This window comes from Panthera onca, chromosome X (assembly GCF_046562875.1).
Source record: "Panthera onca isolate mPanOnc1 chromosome X, mPanOnc1 haplotype 2, whole genome shotgun sequence".
Lineage (NCBI taxonomy): Eukaryota > Metazoa > Chordata > Mammalia > Carnivora > Felidae > Panthera > Panthera onca.
In genome coordinates, this window is record NC_138357.1 from 122,299,462 (window position 1) to 122,322,168 (window position 22,707).

The 22,707-nt window shown below is 44.3% G+C and overlaps 1 protein-coding gene across 5 annotated transcripts in view; it reads left to right on the top strand.

The window, feature by feature from the left end:
* MID1 (midline 1) overlaps positions 1–22,707 on the top strand; it is a 581,622-nt gene that overhangs the window by 517,722 nt on the left and 41,193 nt on the right. For all 5 annotated transcript variants that reach the window (XM_081793388.1, XM_081793390.1, XM_081793387.1 and 2 more), the window contains one exon: positions 18,260–18,367. In XM_081793388.1, coding sequence (XP_081649514.1) covers positions 18,260–18,367 — 108 coding nt within the window. The remainder of the gene's footprint in view (positions 1–18,259; positions 18,368–22,707) is intronic.

The window sequence follows — 22,707 nt, forward strand, 5'->3', positions numbered from 1 at the left end:
GATTCACTTCTGCTTTTCTTTAGAATGAAAAGAGTTTGAAGGTCTCCCTCCCCCCACACATCCCCATTGTTTCATAACTTGTTTTTACAGCGAGGGTAAGCAAATGAAATGGCTCTTAGACAGTAAGTACCAAATCTTTCTTTTAATGTGAGTTTATTTTTGTTTATTTTGAGAGAGAGGCAGAGAGCGAGCAGGGGAGGGGCAGAGAGAGAGAGAGAGAGAGAGAGGCAGAATCCCAAGCAGGCTCCGCGGGCAGCACGGAGCCTGACGCGGGGCTCGAAATCACGACCCGTGAGATCATGACCTGAGCCGAAATCAAGAGTCAGATGCTTAGCAGACTGAGCCACCCGGGCGCCCCAAATCTTTTTAAAACTAGAATGAAGGCCGAGGCGGTTCAGGCCTCAGGAGGGGAGAGATACTGAAAAGAACAGTATCGGGTAGACTCCCAAAACGTGTGTGTGTGATGTGGTGGCTGGGATTCTAAAAATGAGTGGGTTTTTAGCCACTGGGCTTTGGTTTCTTCAGGAGAGGAAGACATTAGAGAATTCCGTTGGGATGAGTGTAGCGTTAGTTCGTCTCAGCCTCCTCCCCGTTTTATTTTCAAAATCAGAGGGCCTAGTTTAGTTAAGCAAATACTGACATGTTTCAAATTCTCCACACATTCTGAGAATCGAGTCCTTTCACAGAGACTATAACACCTGGGCACAAAAGAGATGTTCCTTTGGGGGATTACGGGTGGCCAATGACTAAATCCACTGAGAGATGGTAAAGAAAGACTGGGCAAGGGTGACTAATTAATTGCCAGATCAGAGTGGAGAAGACAAAGGCTTTTTTTTTTTTTTTTAAAACAAATTCCTTTTGCCATTGTTTTTCACGCTGAGTTCTTAAACGATCTTTTTCTTTGATTTTAATGGAAACTTTGTTCTTTTGCTGGCTTTCTCTGAGTCTTGCCACTGCTAGATCACACGTGAAGTGACAGACTTCTTGGGGGTGAACTAAGGGCAATTTCATTCCATTTTTGCCCAGATATTGGGCTCCGTGAATTGAGAGGGAGGAGGGTAATATGTTACAGTAGCTTGTAAGAAACAGTTAAAAACCTTGATTTGGGAAAGCAGGGGGTCTGTAAAAGACTTTTTCAGTCATTTACCACATCCTAAAAGCACTCAATTTGTAAGCTTTGAAATAAGAGGAAAAATTGCTGGGTTAAAAAGAAACATGAGATTTTTATGTTTATTTTTTTATTTTTTTATTAAAAAAATTTTTTTAATGTGTATTCATTTTTGAGAGACAGAGCATGAGCAGGGGAGGGGCAGAGAGAGAGAGGGAGATACAGAATCCGAAGCAGGCTCCAGGCTGCCAGCTGTCAGCACAGAGCCCGACGTCGGGCTCGAACCCACGAACCGCAAGATCATGACCCGAGCCGAAGTCGGACGCTCAACCGACGGAGCCACCCAGGCGCCCCAGGTTTTATGTTTAAATTAACTTTATTATACAGTTTTACGCAAAAGCGCTCTCCCCCTCTCTCTGGAAACCTTGGCGATTGCTCTGTCCACAGCCGTCGCATAAAGACCAGCATCTGAACGCCAAATGTGCTGTTTGTGTTTTGTGGACAGGTGTCTGACCTTGTATGACATACGTCCCGCTGGGGGCCAACTTGAATGTGCAGAGTCATCATCTCTTGTCACTTGCAGAGGAGGGTTAGATTCCCACCCCATCTGAGCCCTCATGAGAATGCTCTCAAGGTATAATTGGAGTCAGATTCTGTCCTCCTGAAACCACATCATCCATGGGTTATGAGCCACTGTGGTAAAGGCTGCTCTCCCACGTTCAAGTCTTAGGATTCCCAGGACAGACGAGAAGAAGATTGACTACTGCATGTGTATAATGGCTATGTATCCAGTTTGCTAAAATGGACAGCTCATGTACCAAACTTCACTTTTCTCAGCCATGGAGATTGAGTGTAATCGTTTATTAAAGTAGTATGTAACACATGCTTGAAACTCTTTACTTAGATTCATTGTTCTTGTCTTTAAAAAAAAGTTTCATAAGGGGGATTGGATCCTGTTACCGTCTTAGGTATATTCGTGAGGAATTGTGGGAAGACATCAGCAGTAAGTCTTCCAGTCTTGTTTTGGAAGAAGAGATCAGCCTCAGGAATGACTGAATATAAGGCTTAGTTTGGTATTACTTTGAGAATGACATTCCCAAGTTTCAGCTTTGAAAGTTGTTTAAAAACATGATACTGGGGAGCCTGGGAGGCTCAGTCGGTTGAGCGTCCGACTTCGGCTCCGGTCATGATCTCGCGGTTTGTGGGTTCGACCCCACGTCGGGCTCTGTGCTGACAGCTCGGAGCCTGGAGCCTGCTTCGGATTCTGTGTCTGCCTCCCTCCCTGCCCCTCCCATGCTCATGCTCTCTCTCTGTTTCTTAATAATAAATAAATGTTTAAAAAAAATTTTAAAACATGATCCAAACCTCTCCTCACCTGCTATTCTTTCTACTTTGGATGGGATGAACTATTGTGTCATATTCAGAATCCTACCAGGTGGCTTGGATTGGAGTGTGAGTACATGTACGTGCCTCTGAAGATCGTTCCTCTGAACATATTTCAATTTAGTAGTGCAGATTTCCAAAGCTAATACTTAAATGTGAAATAATTGGCCTTAATTGGGGCCCAGTGGATGAGCCGTGGGAAAGAGAGAGAATACATGTATCTTTATTTAAAATTTTTTAAAGGATATTTATTTATTTTGAGAGAGAGAGAGAGAGCCTGTGAGCATGCAGGGAAGGGGCAGAGAGAGAGGGAGAGAGAGAGAATCCCAAGCAGGCTCCACTGGGTCAGTGTGGAGCCCAATGCGGGGCTCAAACCCATGAGAACCGTGAGATTATGACCTGAGCCGAAGTCAGACGCTCAACCGACTGAGCCACCCAGGCACCCCAAGAATACATATATCCTAATGTGGTTTCTCCCCATAGTATAGGAATTCTTCATCGTGTCTCCCCTACACTATTCCACACACAACCTCCTTGCCTGGAGATCATTCATTCACTCATTCATTCATTTATTTTTGGAGAGAGAATGTGCATGCGCAGGGGAGAGGGGCAGAGAGGGAGAGAAAGAGAGAGAGAAAGCGAGAATCCCAAGCAGGTCCCGCGCCTCAGTGCGGAGCCCAACTCGGAGCTCGATCCCACAACCCTGGGATCATGATCCGAGCCGAAATCAAGAGTCAGATGCTCAACCGACGGAGCCCCATTTGAAAAACAATTTTATTTAATTTTCTTTCTTGCCTTGAAATATTCAGATGGTGACTAGCGCAGTAAGGATGCTTCTGGCATGATGTAAAGAATAATAAGGATAGGTCGGGACAGATCTAAAACATGGCCGCTGTGGTTAGTTCTGACTCCAGCTTTCACGTGAGATGGTGGTAGTTGAATGGATCCAGTTGCGGGAGGGACGATCGCAGGTGAGAGGGTGACTGTCAGGTAGATTGTGTCTCGTGATTGTGCTTGTGCCTGCCCTTCAGAGAGATAAGCGGTCCCAACCGTCAATCTGTCATTTTGTTACTGAACTAGCCTCTTTTGTCTCTGGGTCTCAATATCTAGCTTAAATTATGTTTCTCAACAAATGAATATAAAATTGCTTTTCACGATAATCAAGCTGAAATCATCTCTGTACATAAGATAATTACAGAGTGGGAGAGAAATGGGACACATCATCTTTTGCCTTCATTTGATTCACTTCTGTTTTAAATTGCTAAATGTTATAGGGAAAACTGAAGAGCTCTGTTCTGATTTTGAAATTCGCCAGCAAAATAATTGAGTCATGCATATAAAATGTTCGTTAACAAGAGCACAATTGTAGCATTGATTATTTTCGTTTGAAACAGAAATATGAAATTTGAAATTCAGCTATTTAAAAAGCCCGAGGCTACCACTGCGTGTAAAAGGCTTTCAGTGAGGAGCAGCACAAATAAAGATTTTTACAACCAAGTGAGGTAACTTCCCGGCCTGGGAATTTATGATAGAGCTTTTACTATGCTTTTAAAAGTATTTTCACTAGATAGAACATCAGGTTTCTATATAGGAGGTGATGAAAACTATCCTAGTAGCCTAATTCTCTGACCAGGCAAGCTCGTTTGGGGCTGTGGTAAGTTCAAGAAAGCCTTCCATCTGTTTACGTAGGTTGGGAAGATGGCACCTTGTCCCTCCTTGCAGATGTTAGAAGGTGATTACTGTATCGAGTCTCACAGCTCCACAGCGACATGTGGCTGTCATGTAGAGAAGACGACAGTGGGAGGACTGACACAGATATACACCGAAACAAAAACGACCACTTACAAGGTCCCACCGTAACTTTCTGATTTTATTATCCCAAAGCCTGTTGAGGTGAATGTCCTTCAGATGACCATGGATATGTGACTTGAAGGCAGACGTAACAAGAATCAGCCAGTAAGACAAAAGGGGGGGCAGGGTGACTGAATCTAATTAAGTAGTAAAACAACTTGAGTGGTTACTGAACTTCAGCTACCCAAACCAGGTGATAGCGTTGAAAGAGATGATCAGAATCTTAGATTCCTAGGGGAGTTCTCCCGGCAAGAAACGATCCCATCTGCTGGGAATTGGAAACCCTGTCCAACTCACCATAACATCTTTGAGATGATCAGTTTGCTCCCTTTAGTAAAGAAAGTTCTTTTTCTCCTCCTCCCCAGGAAGATTGAGGAGTATGTGTAAAGACGAGGACCGAAACAGTATCTATAGAATCAATGTTTTGTATTACAATGTGGAGCGAAAAACATGTATTTTAAGGGTGTGTAGCGTTTAAGAGAAAATAGCATATTACAGAAATTTGACAGGCGAGCTTTGAAATTCCAATCCGAAACACGTAATTTCTTTTAGACCTGTGATTGTTCCGTTAAAAGTGTAAAATAGTTTGTTTGAAACCAGTGCTGGGAACGTTCAGGAGAAAACTGGAGTTTCACTACATTTGTAAGTTTAATTTATTAGATTTCTAAGAGCTACTTAAGGACGTGAGAAGGTTTACCTTGTTAGGGTTTTAATTTTACACCGTTAAGCATTTAAAGTGCTTATAAAGTAAGTTGAATATGTTACATTTATAAATGCAATTTAAAATGTTACAGGAATTTGGTGATAAAAATCAGAACAGCGGTTACCCATGGGCTTTCTGGGGTGAGATATTTTATGTCTTGGTCAAACTGTTGGCTGTGTTGGTTATCAAAATCCATTGACTTGTCCCTTAAGATTTATGCATTTTCCTGTAGGTAGATTTACTTCCATTAAAAAAAAAAATGAGTACAGGAACTGAATCAACTAATTAATATATGGCATTGACTGTTTAATGGAGTTAGGTCTGTTCAAGATGAGTGAGTTAAACATTGATTCAGGATCCCCCCGAGAGTGATGATTCTTGGTTTTATAAAATTTGTTGGATTTATGAATAGAATAATGAGATTCACCATTTGAATTTAAAAGCCTAAGGAAAACACCATGACGATTTGTTGATACAGGTACAGTCCTTGGCCAAATATCCACGTGCTCTTCAAACACATGTCTTCCGTCTCCTGGTCATTTGGACTCCTCGGGAAGCAGGACGCTATCCTTCTTTTCCTAGTATCTCCTGCGTTCAGCACACGGCACGTGGCCAGGGATGAGAAATCAGGACTCTCCTAGAGAGACCAGCTGCCTCCTTCTGCCCTCCCTCTGTCACTGGTGCATTTGTGTCGATCAGTGCATCAGATGAATTCTCATCCTGAAGGGCAGAAAAAGGGTCCTGCTTCTTTTTTTAAATTTTTTTGTTTATTTAGTTTTTGAGAGAGACAGAGCATGAGTGGGGGAGGGGCAGAGAGAGAGAGGGAGACGTAAAATCCGAAGCGGGCTCCAGGCTCCGAGCTGTCGGCACAGGGCCCGACGAGGTGCTCGAACTCACAAACCATGAGATCATGACCTGAGCTGAAGTCGGAGACTCAACCTACTGAGCCACCCAGGTGCCCCGAAAAAGGATCCTTCTTGAGAAGACGGTACACAGGACAGGGTCTCTATGGTGGCACATCTCAGCAGCCGTAATTCCTGGAGGCAGTAGCCGGATGGCTGACGCACACTGTGAGCTCTTCCCGGCACAAGGGCCCTGTCACTGGCAGAGGGCTAGGAGGACGGAAGTCAAGGATGAGAGAACTGTCCATTGGGTCGTTGCTGAGCCCTTAAGGGAGGTCACAGTGGGTCTTCCCCGTCCCCTTGTTGCACAGCTATCTCCTTCCTTTTGATGTTCTGGGATACCCTCTCTATCCCTTCTGGTTTGTAAAAGAAAAAAAATGGCCAGACAGCCACTTTGAAACAAGTTGGGGGAAACACTTTTGAACACTTTCACACATGTGGGATGATGGCTAGTCAGCCTAGGTCTGAAGATGGCTTACAGGCTGACACTTTTTTTTTTTTTTTTTTTTTTACGTTTATTTATTTTGACAGAGAGAGCACGAGCAGGGGAGAGGCAGAGAGAGAATCGCAAGCAGGCTCCACACTGTCAGCGTGGAGACTGATGCAGGGCTCAAACTCACGAATCGTGAGATCATGACCTGAGCCAAAACCAACTCAGACGCATAAACGACTGAGCCACCCGGGTGCCCCTAGAATGACATTTTCAGTATTAGGCTCTCTTGATCTTCAAACACACGTTTGAAGTGCGTGCACAAACACACACACGCACACACACACACACACACACACACACCCCAGAACCTCAAAATCGGCAACTGACATGCATCTGAATTCTCTGGTCTTTCCTTTTCTCTTCCAGACCAGGTTAGATTCCTTCTCAGTGTCCTTTTGGCAAAGCCCAGCTTGTACAGTGACAGTGCTCTGTAGTTTGTGTCCCATCTCCCTCCTGCCACCCTCAGCACCTTCATGGGCACCAGATCCCCAGTTTCAGAAAAAAACCTTAGGAGAGCAAGTAAGCAGGGACAGCTTCAGAGAGAGACGGTGACTCTCAGTTGTCATAAATCAAATCAAGGAAGTCAATTCGAAGAAGGTCAAGAGAAGACCACCCCTCCCCAGAGTTAAGCCTCCAAATTCACCTTTTTGCCTTAGCCGGGCTCTGTGTGAGTGCGATGGGTCATCGCCAGCTCTCCGCGGCGGACCTCAGCGTGGCTTTTCTCAAGGGGCAGTAAGATATGTCTGGCTCCGGGGTTTCTGGTGCAGTTAATTCTGTGTGCAGCCGGCGTGTGTGCTAGTTGTTCTCTAAGGGAGTCCTCGTCTTTGGAGGGCAGAGTTTGGGCCCGCGTGCCACTTTGCACATCGTGGGCACCCAACAAGTCCCCAGGATGGCCACCCGGCCACCGCTGACGCCCTCCTCGTTCTGGGAGAGGTGGGAGTGTCGTCATTTCCTCTCGCGTACATTCCTCAGCTACCCAGACCGTTGCGGAGATCTCTGGAAAGCAGTAGCTTTAACCACCTAGCCTGGGAGCGGAGTGGGACCGCATGGAAAGTTGAGTTGGCTGGCAGAATCCTAAGAAGCACCGAATGAAGACTTGCGTGGTTCCTAGTTTTATAGACAGAGCTCGCAAGGGCAGTGTTGGCGCGATCACGTTTGGTGCAAGATGTTTCTTCCTGCAGCATGCTACCTGAAAATAACGGCGCCGAAGTGACGATATCCGAGAGGAAGGTGGTGTTCTCTCATACCGGTGACATAGCCTCCGTCCCTTCTTAACGAAACGCTGACCTGGGTCGGGCTCTGGCTACTTAAACAAAGGTCTGCTTTAATTTTTGCAGAATAAAGTATTTTTGCCTTCTGTTTTTCATGAAATGGCCTTAAAGAATTCCTCTTGTTTGTGGTCTCGAAAAAATCAGAACTATGCCCGTGAGGCCCGCCTTGAAGGCTTCCATGAAACAATAAGAAGGCTTTGTTCTTGGTCATAAAATTAAAGCGAGCAGTGTTTCCATTACCTGGCAGGATGCCGCCTGCCCGCCACCCCCTGATCCTGACAAATGTAAACAGAGCATTCTGTTTCCCAGTTAGGAGGTGAGAAGACAGCATCTTTCAGATAATGGAGGGAGGGAGGCAGGGAGAGAGAGAGAGAGAGAGAGAGAGAGAGAGAGAGAGAGAGAGAGACTTCTTCATGTAATCCCTAACTTAAGTATTTTAAGATTCAGTTTTACTCTAGAAGACTGTACATATTAAGCTTAGAACTGGAGAGCCATTGTTTTAAAAAGACAATAATAATTTCACAGTGAGTTGGAATGATGGAAAATCCAAGGGTCTCTAGATAAAGAAATACATATATTTTAGTCTGACTCACTAGATTTCATGTGTTTTCTTTTCAGGCAACTTTGCCTGTCATTGCTCAGATTTAGACCCATTTGTGGTCAGTTGTAAATGAACACTTGTGGGTAGATTGTGGCCCGAAGGAAAAAACAACCGAGGTCAGGATAGACAGCACGGCCAGATGCAAACTCTGTTCAGCCCTGCAATTAGTCAGAAGTCGTTGGGGCTGTAGAACAAACTGGATGAGTGGGACACCGGTGCCCTCTGACCCCCTCTAGATCTCTTTCTTAAGAAACGTCCAGATCGTCGTCCCCTCTGATGTAGGCACTTCTGTCTGTAATGGTCAGTGCCAGGCGCTTACCGCACTCACCAGTCCTATGTTTCCTGGCCCGAGAGCTTCTGGAAGCCTGTAACACTCTGCCCGGGGGCTCCCCCACCCAGGGTGCCCAGCCGTTAACTCCAGAGAATTACTGCCCAACCACCCCTGACAGCCTCCGACCAGCCACCCATGGGAGATATTAGGTAAATCCCACCCTTCCTCCCCATCAGCAGGACCGTTCTGAGTTTCCCAGTCTCCCACCGGGATTAATCTGCAGTCGGCCACCGTGGTCTCGGTCAGACACGTGCTTCTGGCTTCATGCCCTGTCTCACCTCCCCACCCCTACTGGTGTTCCCTGGCAGCTACTTATATTTCCATCCCTGTCCCCTGCCCTGCTTCCTGGAAGCAGCTCTTTGCCCCCCCCCCCCCCCCGCCCGCCCCAGCTCACGTGTTCGGTTTCCCTAAAGCCTCCTGTCTTTGACTTTATTTGACTAAATGTGAATATTATTAAACACTGGGCATCACAGATATTGAAAGAGCAGTCTGCCTGCTTCTGCCGGCATTCCGGAGTGACGACACCCAGGCAGGGCTTCATAGATGTTACTTGGGGACGCGTCCGAAAGACAGAACGGAGCTTAACATTTTCCAGTCGTGCGCCCAAGTGCGAGTCCTACCAGTGATACAGTCGAGTGTATTTCACGTACTGTGAGGGATGCTGAAGAGCAAGGTCCGATCCTCATCCTCCTTAACTTTGCGGGGCGCCAGATGGCATCTATCTTTGAGTAACTCAAGCCCGAATAGGACTTCAACCTTGTATTTTTCCAGTCCATCACTACTCGGGAATCACGGCACAACAACTAAAAAGAATGCCACTTAATGAGAAATGACATGTGAGACTGAAAATGAGTAATGTAAGGTCATGGGATAGAAGCTTCCTCTTTCCATTAGAAATGACTTCCCTTCCCCGAGACGGATCACCTCTGTCCTCCCCGGCACTCCATTAACTGTCCCGCGCTGTAAATAATTTTTTTAGCTTCTGACCACAATGCGATTTTTGCCAAATACATTAGTTGAAAATTACTTAATAGAAAGCACCGCTTTTCAGAAACTTTATGAAAAAGACTTGACAGGCCCAAGTGTCCATGACAGGTTAATAGATTTTTTTTTTCTTCATTCTGTGTGCCCAACCCAAATGGAAGGGTGTGGAGCATTTATTTTATAATGTGTGTAATTAATAAGAGAGAGGAAGGGAGGAGTTTATTGTTTTTGAATGAATTACAAGCAACACCTTCCATTCCGCTTCTTCGTTTTGGAACCGCTTTGAAGAAAACTGATATCTATCAAGCACCTACTATGTGCCAGAGAGCTTACGGATATTTTCATTGAAAGTATGCAAACGAGGAGACCTTCCTACACAGATTCAACACATTTTTCACACCAGCGGCTCTTTGATTACAAAGTCCATGCTCTTTTCCCCTTTGCTCGGGGTTGGCAAACTATGCCCCTTGGGCCAAGTCCGACTCGTCACCGGGTTTCACAAATAAGGTTCTGTTGGAACGCAGCCACACCCATCTGGTTCCTTATTGTCAGTGGCTGCTTTCACACTACAACAGCGGCATTGAGTAGTTACAACAGGGACCATATGGTCCGCAAAGCTGAAATATTTACCATCTAACCCTTTATAGCAAAGTCTCTCACCTCCTGCGGTACATCATGGAAGGCTCTCCTCTGTCCCCTCCCCGTTGCATCAGGAAGGAGCCCTTAAGAGAATGCATTGGGGATTTGGAAAATAACTCCCCAAATTCTGGAGTTAGTCCTCATGTTATAGCTTCCAAAGCCATTGTTTTGGTGAAAGATGGGAAAAAAATTTGGATTCCTGCTATTAAGTCCCCCAGGTAATCATCACAGGCTGACCGGTCCTGGAACTCGTACTATGGCTCCTGTGTGGACATTCCAGATAAACAGAATCTCTTAACAATGGTGGTAGTTAACATTTATTGAGTAATTGCTACATGTGAAACATTTTTCAGTGACGTTTCACGTGCTAGTGCGTTTAGCTCTGAACCACAAGCTCCCCTAGGGTTTCTCTGCCTCGGCATTGGTGACTTTTGGAGCTGGACAATTCTCTGCTGTGGTGGGGGCTTTTCCAAGCATAGTTGGATGTTTGCTGGGTAGCGTCTCTGGCCTCCACCCACTAGATATGAGGCGTGGCCCCCAGCCCCCTCGTGACGACCAAGAATGTCTCCAGACGTTGCCAGCGGTCCCCCAGGAACACCTGGTCTACCCCATAAGAGTCAATATTGAGGGACTTGAGAAATGGAGAGTTTAAGCAAATGACTGAGAACATACAATTAGGAAGTAAGGAAGGCCTGGCATTCCACCCCAGGAAGACTTTCTAGGGACCCTGAGTTCTGAACTACTGCCTCCCTTATCCCTGTTCACTCTAAATCTTCTCACCTTGTCTGACGATTTCGCTTTACTGAAAAACGAACGTTTCGGATGGGCGCGTTGTGTTTGCTCCTCTTGGGGGGGGGTGTGGGGGGCGGCAATCCCTTTGCGTGAAGCTTCAAGGTTTTAGGTATTAAGAGTGGTGTTCTTGCCGGGCAGTTTTATTGTATTGTTACAGTTGTGTTTCATTTATAAGAAGCCTTTTATTGCCCAGCTCACCACAGTGTGTTGCCATTTTTAATAGCGTCTCACTTCCTTATCCAACATTCAAGCTCCATTATCTTAGAAACCTCCAGAAAGGAGGATTTTATCGTGAGGTTCCTGGGAGTTGTTTTTTGATCCCGTAGCAAAAACATAGCAAGATCCCGTGTGGATAGTCCATCAATATGCAGAATTGGTCTCCTCTGGGCCCAAGCATTTCCCCGCACATCACTCCATGGTAAAGGCCGGACTATGGTTAGCACCGTATGAAGGGATTCCATCTTTTTATTTTTCTGAAAAGCATTTCTTGGGCTTTCGAAAGTTTTAGTCAGATGAATAGATTAAATATTACAAAATATTCTCCTGTACTCCGGTTTCTGCCCCAAAGACAGGGACCCTGGGAACTTGGCCACTCTTCTCCCTCTCATCTACTTGAGCTACGTCCACAAATATTTGACTTCGGTGTGAGAGAGTTTCAGGGTGAAGATTACATATAAACATATTAGATGAATTACAGTAATACGGTCTGCTCTTACTCAATTCTCCTTGGCTCAGTTTTATATACAAACTCAAGTGTTAGAGTCGCTTTCATTGTTCCTTCTGGCAGCTCCGTCTAACTTCTGCCCCAGGGTCTGGAATGTTCATCACAGCTGCCTTTGGCAATAAAACCCGAAGCACCCTCAGATCCTCGTATTTCCCTTTGCACCTGTGGGATTGTTATAGACGTTGTAGCATAGAACAGTATGAAATAATAGTGTTATTAAGACATAATCTTAACACCGACCCCTTTAAATTTGGATGTGGACTCAAAATTACATATTCTTTTTTTTTTTTAAGTTTTTAATGTTTGTTTATGTTTGAGAGAGAGACAGAGTGTGAGCGGGGGAGGGGCAGAGAGAGGGAGACCCAGAATCGGAAGCAGGCTCCAGGCTCCGGAGCTGTCAGCACAGAGCCTGACACGGGGCTCAAACTCACGGACCGTGAGATCATGACCTGAGCCGAAGTTGGACGCTTACCGACTGAGCCACCCACGTGCTCCTCAAAATCACATATTCTTAGTAAGAGAGAAAAGCAACATAGCATAAAATAAAATAGGGTTTTAATCTTTCTCCAGGTCACCTTCATTTGAATCGTGGTACAGCTTTGCCTTTGCCATGAGGACCAATTCGAGGCACCCCTCCTTCCTCAACGCCCTGAAATAAAATGCCCTTTTTCCACCACATAAACCTCATCCTTTCCAAAACTTCCTCCACTGCATGCATCTGTGTATGAATAGAAAGTGACCTATCAAGGCAGCACATCCTTCTCACGAGAGGATGCAAAGGGTCTTTTCTCAAAATCTAGAGATGGCTAACTCATTTCAACAAAGCGTTTAAGATGAGAAAATGAGGATTTCTTTTATTTTTGAATGTTTCTTTATTTTTGAGAGCGAGAGAGACAGAGCACGGGCAGGGGAGGGGCAGAGGGCACTGGAGACCTAGAATCCGAAGCAGGCTCCAGGCTCTGAGCTGTCAGCGCAGAGCCCGACGTGGGGCTCGAACTCACGGACCGTGAGATCATGACCTGAGCCAAAGCCGGGCTGAGCCACCCAGGTGCCCTAGAAAATGAGGATTTCCAAAATACATATTAGTCCAGTTTTACCCGTGAGAAGTGGCTAGATACTTTTCCCCATTGACGTTGTCTTCTAAGAGCGCCATAAAACATTTGTAAAGATGTTAAGGCCACATGTGTCTGCAATCTAATAAAACTTAACAGGGCGGGGGGTGGGGGGGGGGACCTTTTTGCTGGCCATTGCTAACCACGTGCTCTGGAGAAAATAGCCAAGATTTATGTTATCATTAACCAAGCTGGGGAATGAGTACGTGTACCTGCACATCCAGCAAAGGCAGATGAGCTTGGCACCCGGTGGCAACTTCCACGGGACTACAACTGACTGCTGGTATCTGACAGGAGTGTTACTGCAGTCGAATGGCCCCCAGCTGAATTCGATCTCAGGGCTAGGAGGCCAAGACAGGAGTGGTGGCCTTCTGTGCTCAATTCATTGTTTGACTTTCCAATCTCTCCTTCACTAGGCTGTCGAGGGTGAGATAGTCGTAGTTGGTCGAAGAGAAGCAGCAAAAGCACCCTAGGAATAAGAGAGAGTGGGGTGCCAGCTCTACAAGCCAGACTGTTCTTTTGTGTCTTCCGTAATCTCCCCTCTCACTCTACCCTTCCTGCTCCTAAAATACTCATGACGATTATGAACACACGCGGTAGTAGGGAAATACAATTGATTCTCATTAAGTGTGGCAGTTATGTTCTATAAAGTCGCCAGGAACACTGAATTGGCCAATACTGAACCATCGCTCTTAGGGGAGAAAACACACACACACACACACACACACACACACACACACACCCCTCGTATAGATGATATGATCTTAAATCCTGAAAGCAAGTCTCCTGGTAGATTCCATTGTCTTTATTTTATGAAAGAGAAAAAGAGCTTCCAAAGTGTTAACTGACTTGCCTGAGGCTGGCCCACTGACGGGTGCCAGAATTGGGACTCCAAGCCCATCCATCTGGCCCCAGAGCCAGACCTTCTTACACCACACTGCCCTACCCTTATTGTCTCCACCCTCGGACTATGGAAGAGCTAAAACAAGAAGGCTGAGCGTGTCCTTGTTCAACCTCAGCTGGGTGCTGACAGGGTGACTTACATTTTTTTCGGGCTCTGAGCGTGCCCGACGTGCATGTGAAAAGGCCACAAGTATTGATTTCGGGTTACAAGTGGAGTTGTTAATTTTAGCGAGCGTACAGATCGCAAATACGGAAGCTGTGAATACTGAAGTTGCGCTGTAGAGCTTGTGAGGAGGTCCCTGTTAAAAGCAGAGTTGGGAGTGCCTGCAAACACCTTTTCTATATTTTATGGCTGGTTCCTTTGCACCCCTTCGAAGACTTCTCAGAGAATTCTTGACTGACCTTCAATAAAACGGGCCCTACTCTCAGGCACGGGCAATCACATCACCCTCTTTAATTTCCTCTATGTACTAGTCATGAGCCGAAATTTTTATTTATTTCTTGACTTGCTCAGCCTGTTCCCCTATGTTTGTATGTAAACCCTGTGATAGTGTGGACTTTGTGCCCAGCGCTGGAGTGCTGCCTGATATGCTCTCGGAAACCCGTTGCTATCATTTGAATGAATAAATGATTAGATAGGTGAATGAATCAATAGTTGTATGCGTGTCTTTCAAAGTGAGGGACGCGAGTGTTTTATAAGAATAGGCTTGAGCTTGCATAACATTGGCCGTCCCGCTCGCAGCCTCAGATAAGGTGTCAGGGCCTAAAAATGGGATAATAACACCTGAAAGAAGACATGAGTCCTGACAGGATGCAGATGGGATCTGACTTTAGAAGAATTACTTTAGAGATGAAGTCAGTACTAAGAACTAGGGACAAGGATGGGGGGAATGATTCGTCATCCCTAATTATCTTCATCCCACTCTTGTCTTTAGGTGAGGGACCAAGAAGGTGGACATAGAGGTCTATGAAAGAAGGTTTGAGGCTTGTTTCTTTCATCCTTAGGTTGGCTCTACTCAAAGCGCTTGTTTGCATTATTAGCCTTCATGATTCTGAATCAAAAGACGTGAATCAGAAATCGAAGGCTGAAATCATAACCAAGTGCTGCCAGCTTCCAAACCAAACCTGCGAACTAGAAACACCTGAACACGCTGCGAGCGACCAATAAACCCATATTTGGGTTAATAGCCCATATAAGAAATGAAATCCAATCAAGTCATTAACTTCTTTTAAGTGACACATAAAACAGTAAAACTGTGGAAAACTTCTTTGTAGTGGGAGAATTTTAGAAATACAGGATAGCATTCAACTTCTTTTATTGTACCTTTTGGAATAGAAGAATGCTAGAGTTACAAAAATTTGGAAGCTTCATCAAAGTATCAAAAGAGATTCAACTTTCCTGGTTTCAAAGGAAAGTCAACTCTGTGTTTTTTGAAAGATCTAAGGAAAATACTTGGCCTAAAATGAATGGATCATGTTTCCAAATTTCTGAGAAATTATATTTTGGGCCAGTGGTGGTTGTGGTATCAGCTTTCCCAAAACATATTTGGCTCAACAAAGTAGATTTCAGTCTACTTTTTTTGTAAAACAAATCTATCCATCATAAATGTCAAATGGTCAGAATTTGGATTAAATCAAACCCCATGCTAGGATGGCAACTGGGACACTTTTCCTCCCATGGAGTAACCCAAATCCCAATGATCTTGAGAGTGAAATGGATCCCAAACTAAATCATAGTCTATTAACAAAGCTACTTCTCAATGCAGATGATACTCCTTGCGATTTGTCTGTGACTTCACAGTGGTAGTTATTTCCTCAGATATTAGTTCGTGTACTTACCACAATAATCCCACGTGGCTGAGACAGCAGATACCGTTCCCCTCATTTTACAAAATAGGAGAATTTTGAAATGGTTATCTTCCTGGACTTTTCCAACATCGACCTATGAGTAGAGCTAGTCCTCGACGCCACATTTCGTGACACCTACCTCTAGAACTATTAGTGAGGTTGGATCCAGTTCAGTCAAAACCAGAATGTCATTAAGCACAGAATATGTTAGCAACATCAAAACCTGAGGACTTCATGGTACGGTCAATTGATTTTTGACAAAAGTGCTAAGACACTTCACTGAAGGAAAGAATAGTCTCTCCAGTAGATGGTGCTTAGGCAGCTGGCTATCCAGAAGTAAGAAGGCACAGTTGGACCCTGCTTGGAAGCATACGTAAAACCTAACTCAAAATGGTGCATAGACCTAAATGTAAGAGATAAAACTTCTAGAGGAAAACAGAGGCCTAACTCTTCATGACCTTGGATCGGGTTGCTTAGCTATGACACCAGAAGCACAGATGACAATAGATAAATAAGTAAATTGGACTCTATCAAAATTGTCACTCTTGGGGCTCATTCTAGAAGATACTTTTCTGTGGGGTTTTTTTTTTTACTGTTTATTTTTGAGAGAGTGAGACAGAGCACAAGCAGGGGAGGGGCAGAGAGAGAGGGAGACACAGTATCCGAAGCAGGCTCCAGGCTCAAACTCATGAACCACGAGATCATGACCTGAGGTGAAGTCAGACGCTTAACTGACTGAGCCACTCAGGCACTCCTCTCAAAGATACTTTTCAAGTATAAGGTGCTACTTTCCAGAAATTTCACTCTCTCCATCATAATGTGCCCATGGTTTCAATATGATTCCTTCCTTTTCACAGCTCAGTTGTAGCCAGTTATTACATTCAGTTAGAGGTCAAAAGGTAAGACAAGAAATTCCTTGAGAGTAGTGACATTTTGAGTAAATATGTCCATGGATAGCTGAGTTTTTATTTGGGAATCCTCAAGGGAAATTAGAAATGACAACATAAAAGTCATGGTAAGAGAAACTGAGTCCGGTGGTGACCTTCCTTGAAATATTAGCCTGAGTTCCACATTCTGTACTTACCCATCAAAACGTCTTTTTTTTTTTTTAATGTCTATTTATTCTTGGGAGGGAGAGTGAGACAGAGCGTGAGCCGGGGAGGGCCAGAGAGAGGGAGACACAGAATCCGAAGCAGGCTCCGGGCTCCGAGCTGTCAGCACAGAGCCCGACGCGGGGCTCGAACCACAAACCGTGAGAACATGACCTGAGCCAAAGTCAGACGCCTAACCGACTGAGCCACCCCAGTGCCCCTCAAAACGTCTTTTAATTTTCTCTTTTGTTCATCACATTCAGCAAGCATGTTTGCGTGCTAATCTGACATAGGACCTGATCTCGGGGTTTGCTGCAAATGGCCAGTGACCATTATCTTCTCAATAAGAAGATGTCTTGAGTAGTCTCTCTCCTGCGTCTCATAATAATCAGGAATAAAACGCAAGGAATCTTGGCCTCTGGAAACAGGACGTGATTCCTCTGAACAGCCATCAATGGATATTTATCCTGACCTTCTGACCCTACTTCCAGTTTATCTCATTCATAGAGAATGGAATTACTCCAGTTAAATAAAGTATCCCAAATCAGAAGGGCTTAATGACTGGGCCATGACTCCTCCCTGAGATATGGTAGAGTAATCAATGATGCCATTGTCATTCTCTGTAACACTGCAACTTGTGTGCTGTGTCAAAATCATAAAACTCAAGCATGCTATCTCCATTTCCCACAGCTGTGATTTTGGGGTCTCTGTTTGCGAATAAGCATTTCAGAATTGTCAAGAGGTAGAGGAAATAGCGTGTGCAGAGTATTTCCCAAGCCCAGTTGCCAAGAATGAGCTAATTGTCACCCTGCCTTGCATATAATGAGTCTTAAAAACTTCAAATAAGGGCCATTCTATAATGATCTACCTTTCCTGGAGAATGGCTTATGTTCATTGTAGAATCTTAGTCTTTCAGACGTATACCAGAAGTAAAATTTTAAATTATGTCATAAGATGAATAAAATATCCAACCATCCGTTTTCTTTTTTGGTGTTTTCATAGTGACTAAATACAAAGTTGACGGCTGTATTTAAAAGAAGAGTTAAGTAAATATGATATAGTCTTGCTACCTTGCATTTGGAAAATGTGTCCAATGGACGTTAATAGTAGTCTATCCTCCATAAAGGAATACTATTCGTTCTTTTTAAACTTACTTTATATGTCTAATAGGCCAAAATTCCACTCTCTTTCAAGATATAGAAGAAGGAATTGCAAATATATCTCAAGTGTCAATTTCCAACTAATTGGTAATAGCTGTGTATATGTTGTGTTAAGAAAGATTCTGTGGCTGAGTATGGCTTAGCAGAGAAGACTGCTATCATTGGATAATAGTGTTTTCCAAGAGTGTAAGGAAGGGAGTAGACATGTAAGTCCTATATTTTCCATCTTTGTATAATTGGAAAAAGAGTTAACATTTAAAGTATCTTTTTAGTGATTGCCAGAAACGTAGTAGTCTACATTAAAGAGCATTTAACAGAAAACAAAGGCCAAATTAAATGCTCACCATTCTATCTGTCCTATAGGTCAATGCATCACGTCAAGAAGCCAAATTGATGGAAGAGTGTGATCTTCTCATTGAGATCATTCAACAAAGACGACAAATTATTGGAACCAAGATCAAAGAAGGGAAGGTATGATTTCTAGGGCAGAAGATACCATATTCTCCTGGAGAGGATGTCATACTCCCATGCACTTCAATAGCTTAGGAAATATTGAATACCCCCTTTTTCTATATTTTCTATAACCTCCTCTTACGTCTTTAAGACGTAGCTCAAAGTCCCTTGGTTGACCTTTTTTTTTCTCTACCCCTTTCTTTGTATTATCATGGTCTCCTATGCACATCTGTAATACAAGGATTGCATTACATTACCTCTACTCCATTACTGAACTCCAGAGGGCAGTGTGGAGCTCTGGTCTGTTACAGCCATTGTTTTCTTTTCTTTTTTTTTTTTATTAAAAAAAAATTTTTTTTAACGTTTATTTATTATTGAGAGACAGACACAGGACGTGAGCAGGGGAGGGGTAGAGAGAGAGGGAGACACAGAATCTGAAGCGGGCTTCAGGCTCCAAGCTGTCAGCAGAGAGCCCGACGCGGGGCTCGAACTCCCGAACCGTGAGATCATGACCTGAGCCGAAGTCGGTCGCCCAACCGACGGAGCCACCCAGGCGCCCCAGCCATTGTTTTCATCTCTCTTCTCTAGGAGAAGGTGGGTTCCACAGAGGAAGAGTTCATTTCCTATTTATCGCTATATCCTAGCAATTATCACAGTATTAAATAAATGTTTCAGTGACTCAGATTTTGTATAGAGATGGCGAAGTGTTTTCCCATGCCTTTGAGCGAATTCAGACAGGTATAATTTTGTGGTGGCAAAACTCCTGTAGTTTCACTGTATCATATATCCCTTTGTGGATATATGAATAGTAATTCTTTTCTAATGTTTATGTGTTTAAAATCCCTACGGTTTTTATTGAAATACTTAGGATCCATTTTATTTTACCCATTTCTCTGCCTCCCTCCAAAGGTGATTTTGTAGCCATTTTAAAAACGGAAACATTCATTCAAGATTTAACTACTACTGCTCATAACCATACTTTCATGAAATATGTGTAATTAAATTAGCAACTATTAAGTGGTGCACAGAGGTAACGATAGCCAATATATGTGCTCTTCTCTGTTCTCTACAAAATTTCAAAGGTACGTTCAATACTGTATCATATTTTAGATTACTTTGTCTGTATAGGTTGAAAGCTATTTATACAGGTAAATTGTGACGGTGATCGGAGACGTCAAAGTGAAATCAAATCAAATAGTTCTTGAAGCTGTTTACAGTGAATTAACAGATTAATGTGAAACCAGTCCCTGGCCAAGAACTGACTCAGCTGTGTTGAGAAGCGACTTTTCCCCACATACACATTGTACAACTTAGCGTCCGCCTGGAATCCTCGCGGGATGTATTTCCCCTTCCATTATCGTGCACCACCTCTCAAGGCTCGTAGTAGTTTCTTACTGCTGCTGTAACAAATTACTGCAGACTGGGTGGCTTAAAACACACAGATTTGGTATCTGACCTTCTGGAGGTCAGGAGTCCAAAATCAGTGTCACCGGCCTTAAAGTCAAGGTTTTGGCTGTGCTGTTTCCTTCTGGAGGCTCTAGGGCAGATTCCATTCATTGCCCTTTCTCGGCTCCTGGTTTCCCTATCACATCACTCTGTGCCCTTTGCTTCCCTCCTCAAGTTTCTTTCTCTGACACAGCCTCTCCTGGTTCTCTCTTCTAAGGACCTTCCTAATTACATTGGGATCACTCAGAACATCCAGGATAATACGCCCTCTCTCAAAGGTCCCTGCCTTAATCACATGCGCAATGTCCCTGTGTCATGTAAGGTGCCATAGTTCAAAAACTGCTGGGATTAGGATAAGAGCATCTTTGGGGGCCCTTAATTCAGCCCGGCCAGCATGCCTTTCCCTTGCTTAACTTCCCAGCATGACGACCTCTCTCATGAGCCGGATCAAGATAGTGAAGGGGTGCACGTGCAGTGACAAGAGCACATAGCAAAGTAGGAAAGCAAAGAGACATAGCTGGACCCAAAACGAGAGAAAGATCTCCACGGGCCAGAAATGGGACGAACCTGCAAAGCCGCGGCTGTGGCTAAAACACAGGCTAGTGGAGACTTGGTCTGGAAGAGACCGAAGCAGCTCCGCCTTCAAGTCCAATGGGTCAGTAGTTCTTGATGCCTTGGGCTGAAGGGTACCAGTGCTCCGGATGGTATGGGGGACTGAAATCAGGCTCATTGGTTCGTGCCACGGGCTGTATGAGCCTTCTCGCTTCCTTAAAAGACACCGAAAAGGATTCTTGCCAACCTCTCCCTAGGGTCAGAGTTTTTAGCAAACTTCAGGCCTGGGAGTCTGGAACAAGCCCGTTGTCAGGTTAGCGCCTGGCTCTGCACTATTTCTGACACCCACACAGAAGCCTCAGAGAGGCGGAGGTAATACCGGGTTCCCGAATGAGGACCCCCACGGGTGAGGTGAGGGCGACTGACGGTAAACCCGCTGGGCGGGGTGGGCTAAGCAAGGAGGGCGAGGGAAGTAAAGATTATGGATAACTCCTTCCCTTTAAATCTGAAACTCAAACCACAGTTCTGGAGCATATAAGGAAAGCTTGCATTTCTAAAAATACAGCCGACAAACTCAGCAAAGACATTACCTCACCCCAGGTGAAATTCATTTTATGGGAAAATATTAAAAAGATGTTTAAAGAAATAAATGAGGGCATAACTTTGATTTTAAAAGAGCAAAAACTTGTGAAACCACAAAAGGATAGAAAATAAGAGAGAAAGAAATAGGAAAATAACAAGTTAGCAGTTTGGGAGGTAAAAATGTAGACCCTGAAACTACAAAGAAAACTTGGCCACGAGGGGAATTTGGAAACTGAGTTTTAGCCTCCCCGTAGGAGGGGATATCCGCATGTAAGAATATGAAATTCGATCCATATTTCATGCCATAAACAAAAATTAAATCTAATTGTTTTCAACATTTATTCCTTTTTTGAGAGACAGAGAGAGACAGTTATGAGTGGGGAAAGCACAGAGAGAGAGGGAGACATAGAATCCGAAGCAGGCTCCAGGCTCCAAGAGGTCAGCACAGAGCCCGTCGCGGGGCTCGAATTCACGAACCGTGAGATCGTGACCTGAGCCGAAGTCGGACGCTTAACCGACTGAGTCACCCGGGCGCCCCCCAAAATTAAATCTGAATGGATCATATACGTAATGTGAAAGACAATGGGACAGAACTTGGAGGTGCCTGGCTGCCTCAGTCGGAGAGGCATATGTGACTCTTGATCTCGGGGTTGTGAGTTCGAGACTCACGTTGGGTGGAGAGATTACTTGACAACAAAAAAAAATCTTAAAAAAAAAAAAAAGAACTTCTAGAAGAAAGCATGGGAGGAAATCCTGGTGAACCTTGAGTTGGGCAAAGATTGGTTTATACAGAATGAGAAAAAAAAATCAAAGAAATCTTTACAAATTAAACAGATCGTTCTAAATTGTATTTCATCAAAAGTAAAAACTCTTTATAAAGCACTGTCAAGAGAATGTAAAGACAAGCCACGGATTGGGGACAAATTTTTATCTAAATCAAAAGTATTTGTACGCAGATATATAACAACTTCTAAAACCTCGTTAGTAAGGAAATAAACAATACCTTTGCCAAAACGGATGAAAGATTTAAATAGGTACTCTACCGAGGGAGATGTGTGGGTGGCACATAAAAACATGAGGAGACGTTCAAAATCATTAGTCATTAAGGAAGTCGTCAAGAAAAGTCATCGGGGCAAATTAGAACCTCGGTGTGATATACCCTTCTTACCTAGTAGAATGGTTAAAATTAAAAAGCTGGACCATAGCAAGTATTTTTGAGAATGTGGAGGAACTGGAACTCTCGCATGCTATTTATAGGAATGAAACGGTGCATTTGGGAGAACTGACAGGTTTTTAAAATTTTCTTATATTTATTTATTTTTGAGAGAGAGAGAGACAGAGTGCAAGTGGGGGAGGGGCAGAGGCAGAGGGAGACACAGAATCCGAAGCAGGTTCCGGGCTCTGAGCTGTCAGCACAGAGCCCGATGCGGAGCTTGAACTCCCGAACCGTGAGATCATGACCTGAGCTGAAGTCGGACGCTTAACTGACTGAGCTGCCCAGGCACCCCTGATAGTTTTTTTTTTTCTTTTTTAAATATTTATTTATTTTTGAAAGAGAGAGAGAGAGAGAGAGAGCGTGTGTGTGCGTGTGTGCGTGCATGCATGCGTGCATGAGAGCAGGGGCGAGGCAGAGAGGGAAGGAGAGAGAATCTCAAGCACGTTCCACGCTGTCAGCACAGAGCTCAATTTGGAGCTTGAACCCACGAACCGTGAGATCGTGACCTGAGCCGGCATCGAGAGTCAGACGCTCAGCCGACTGAGCCACCCACACGTCCTGA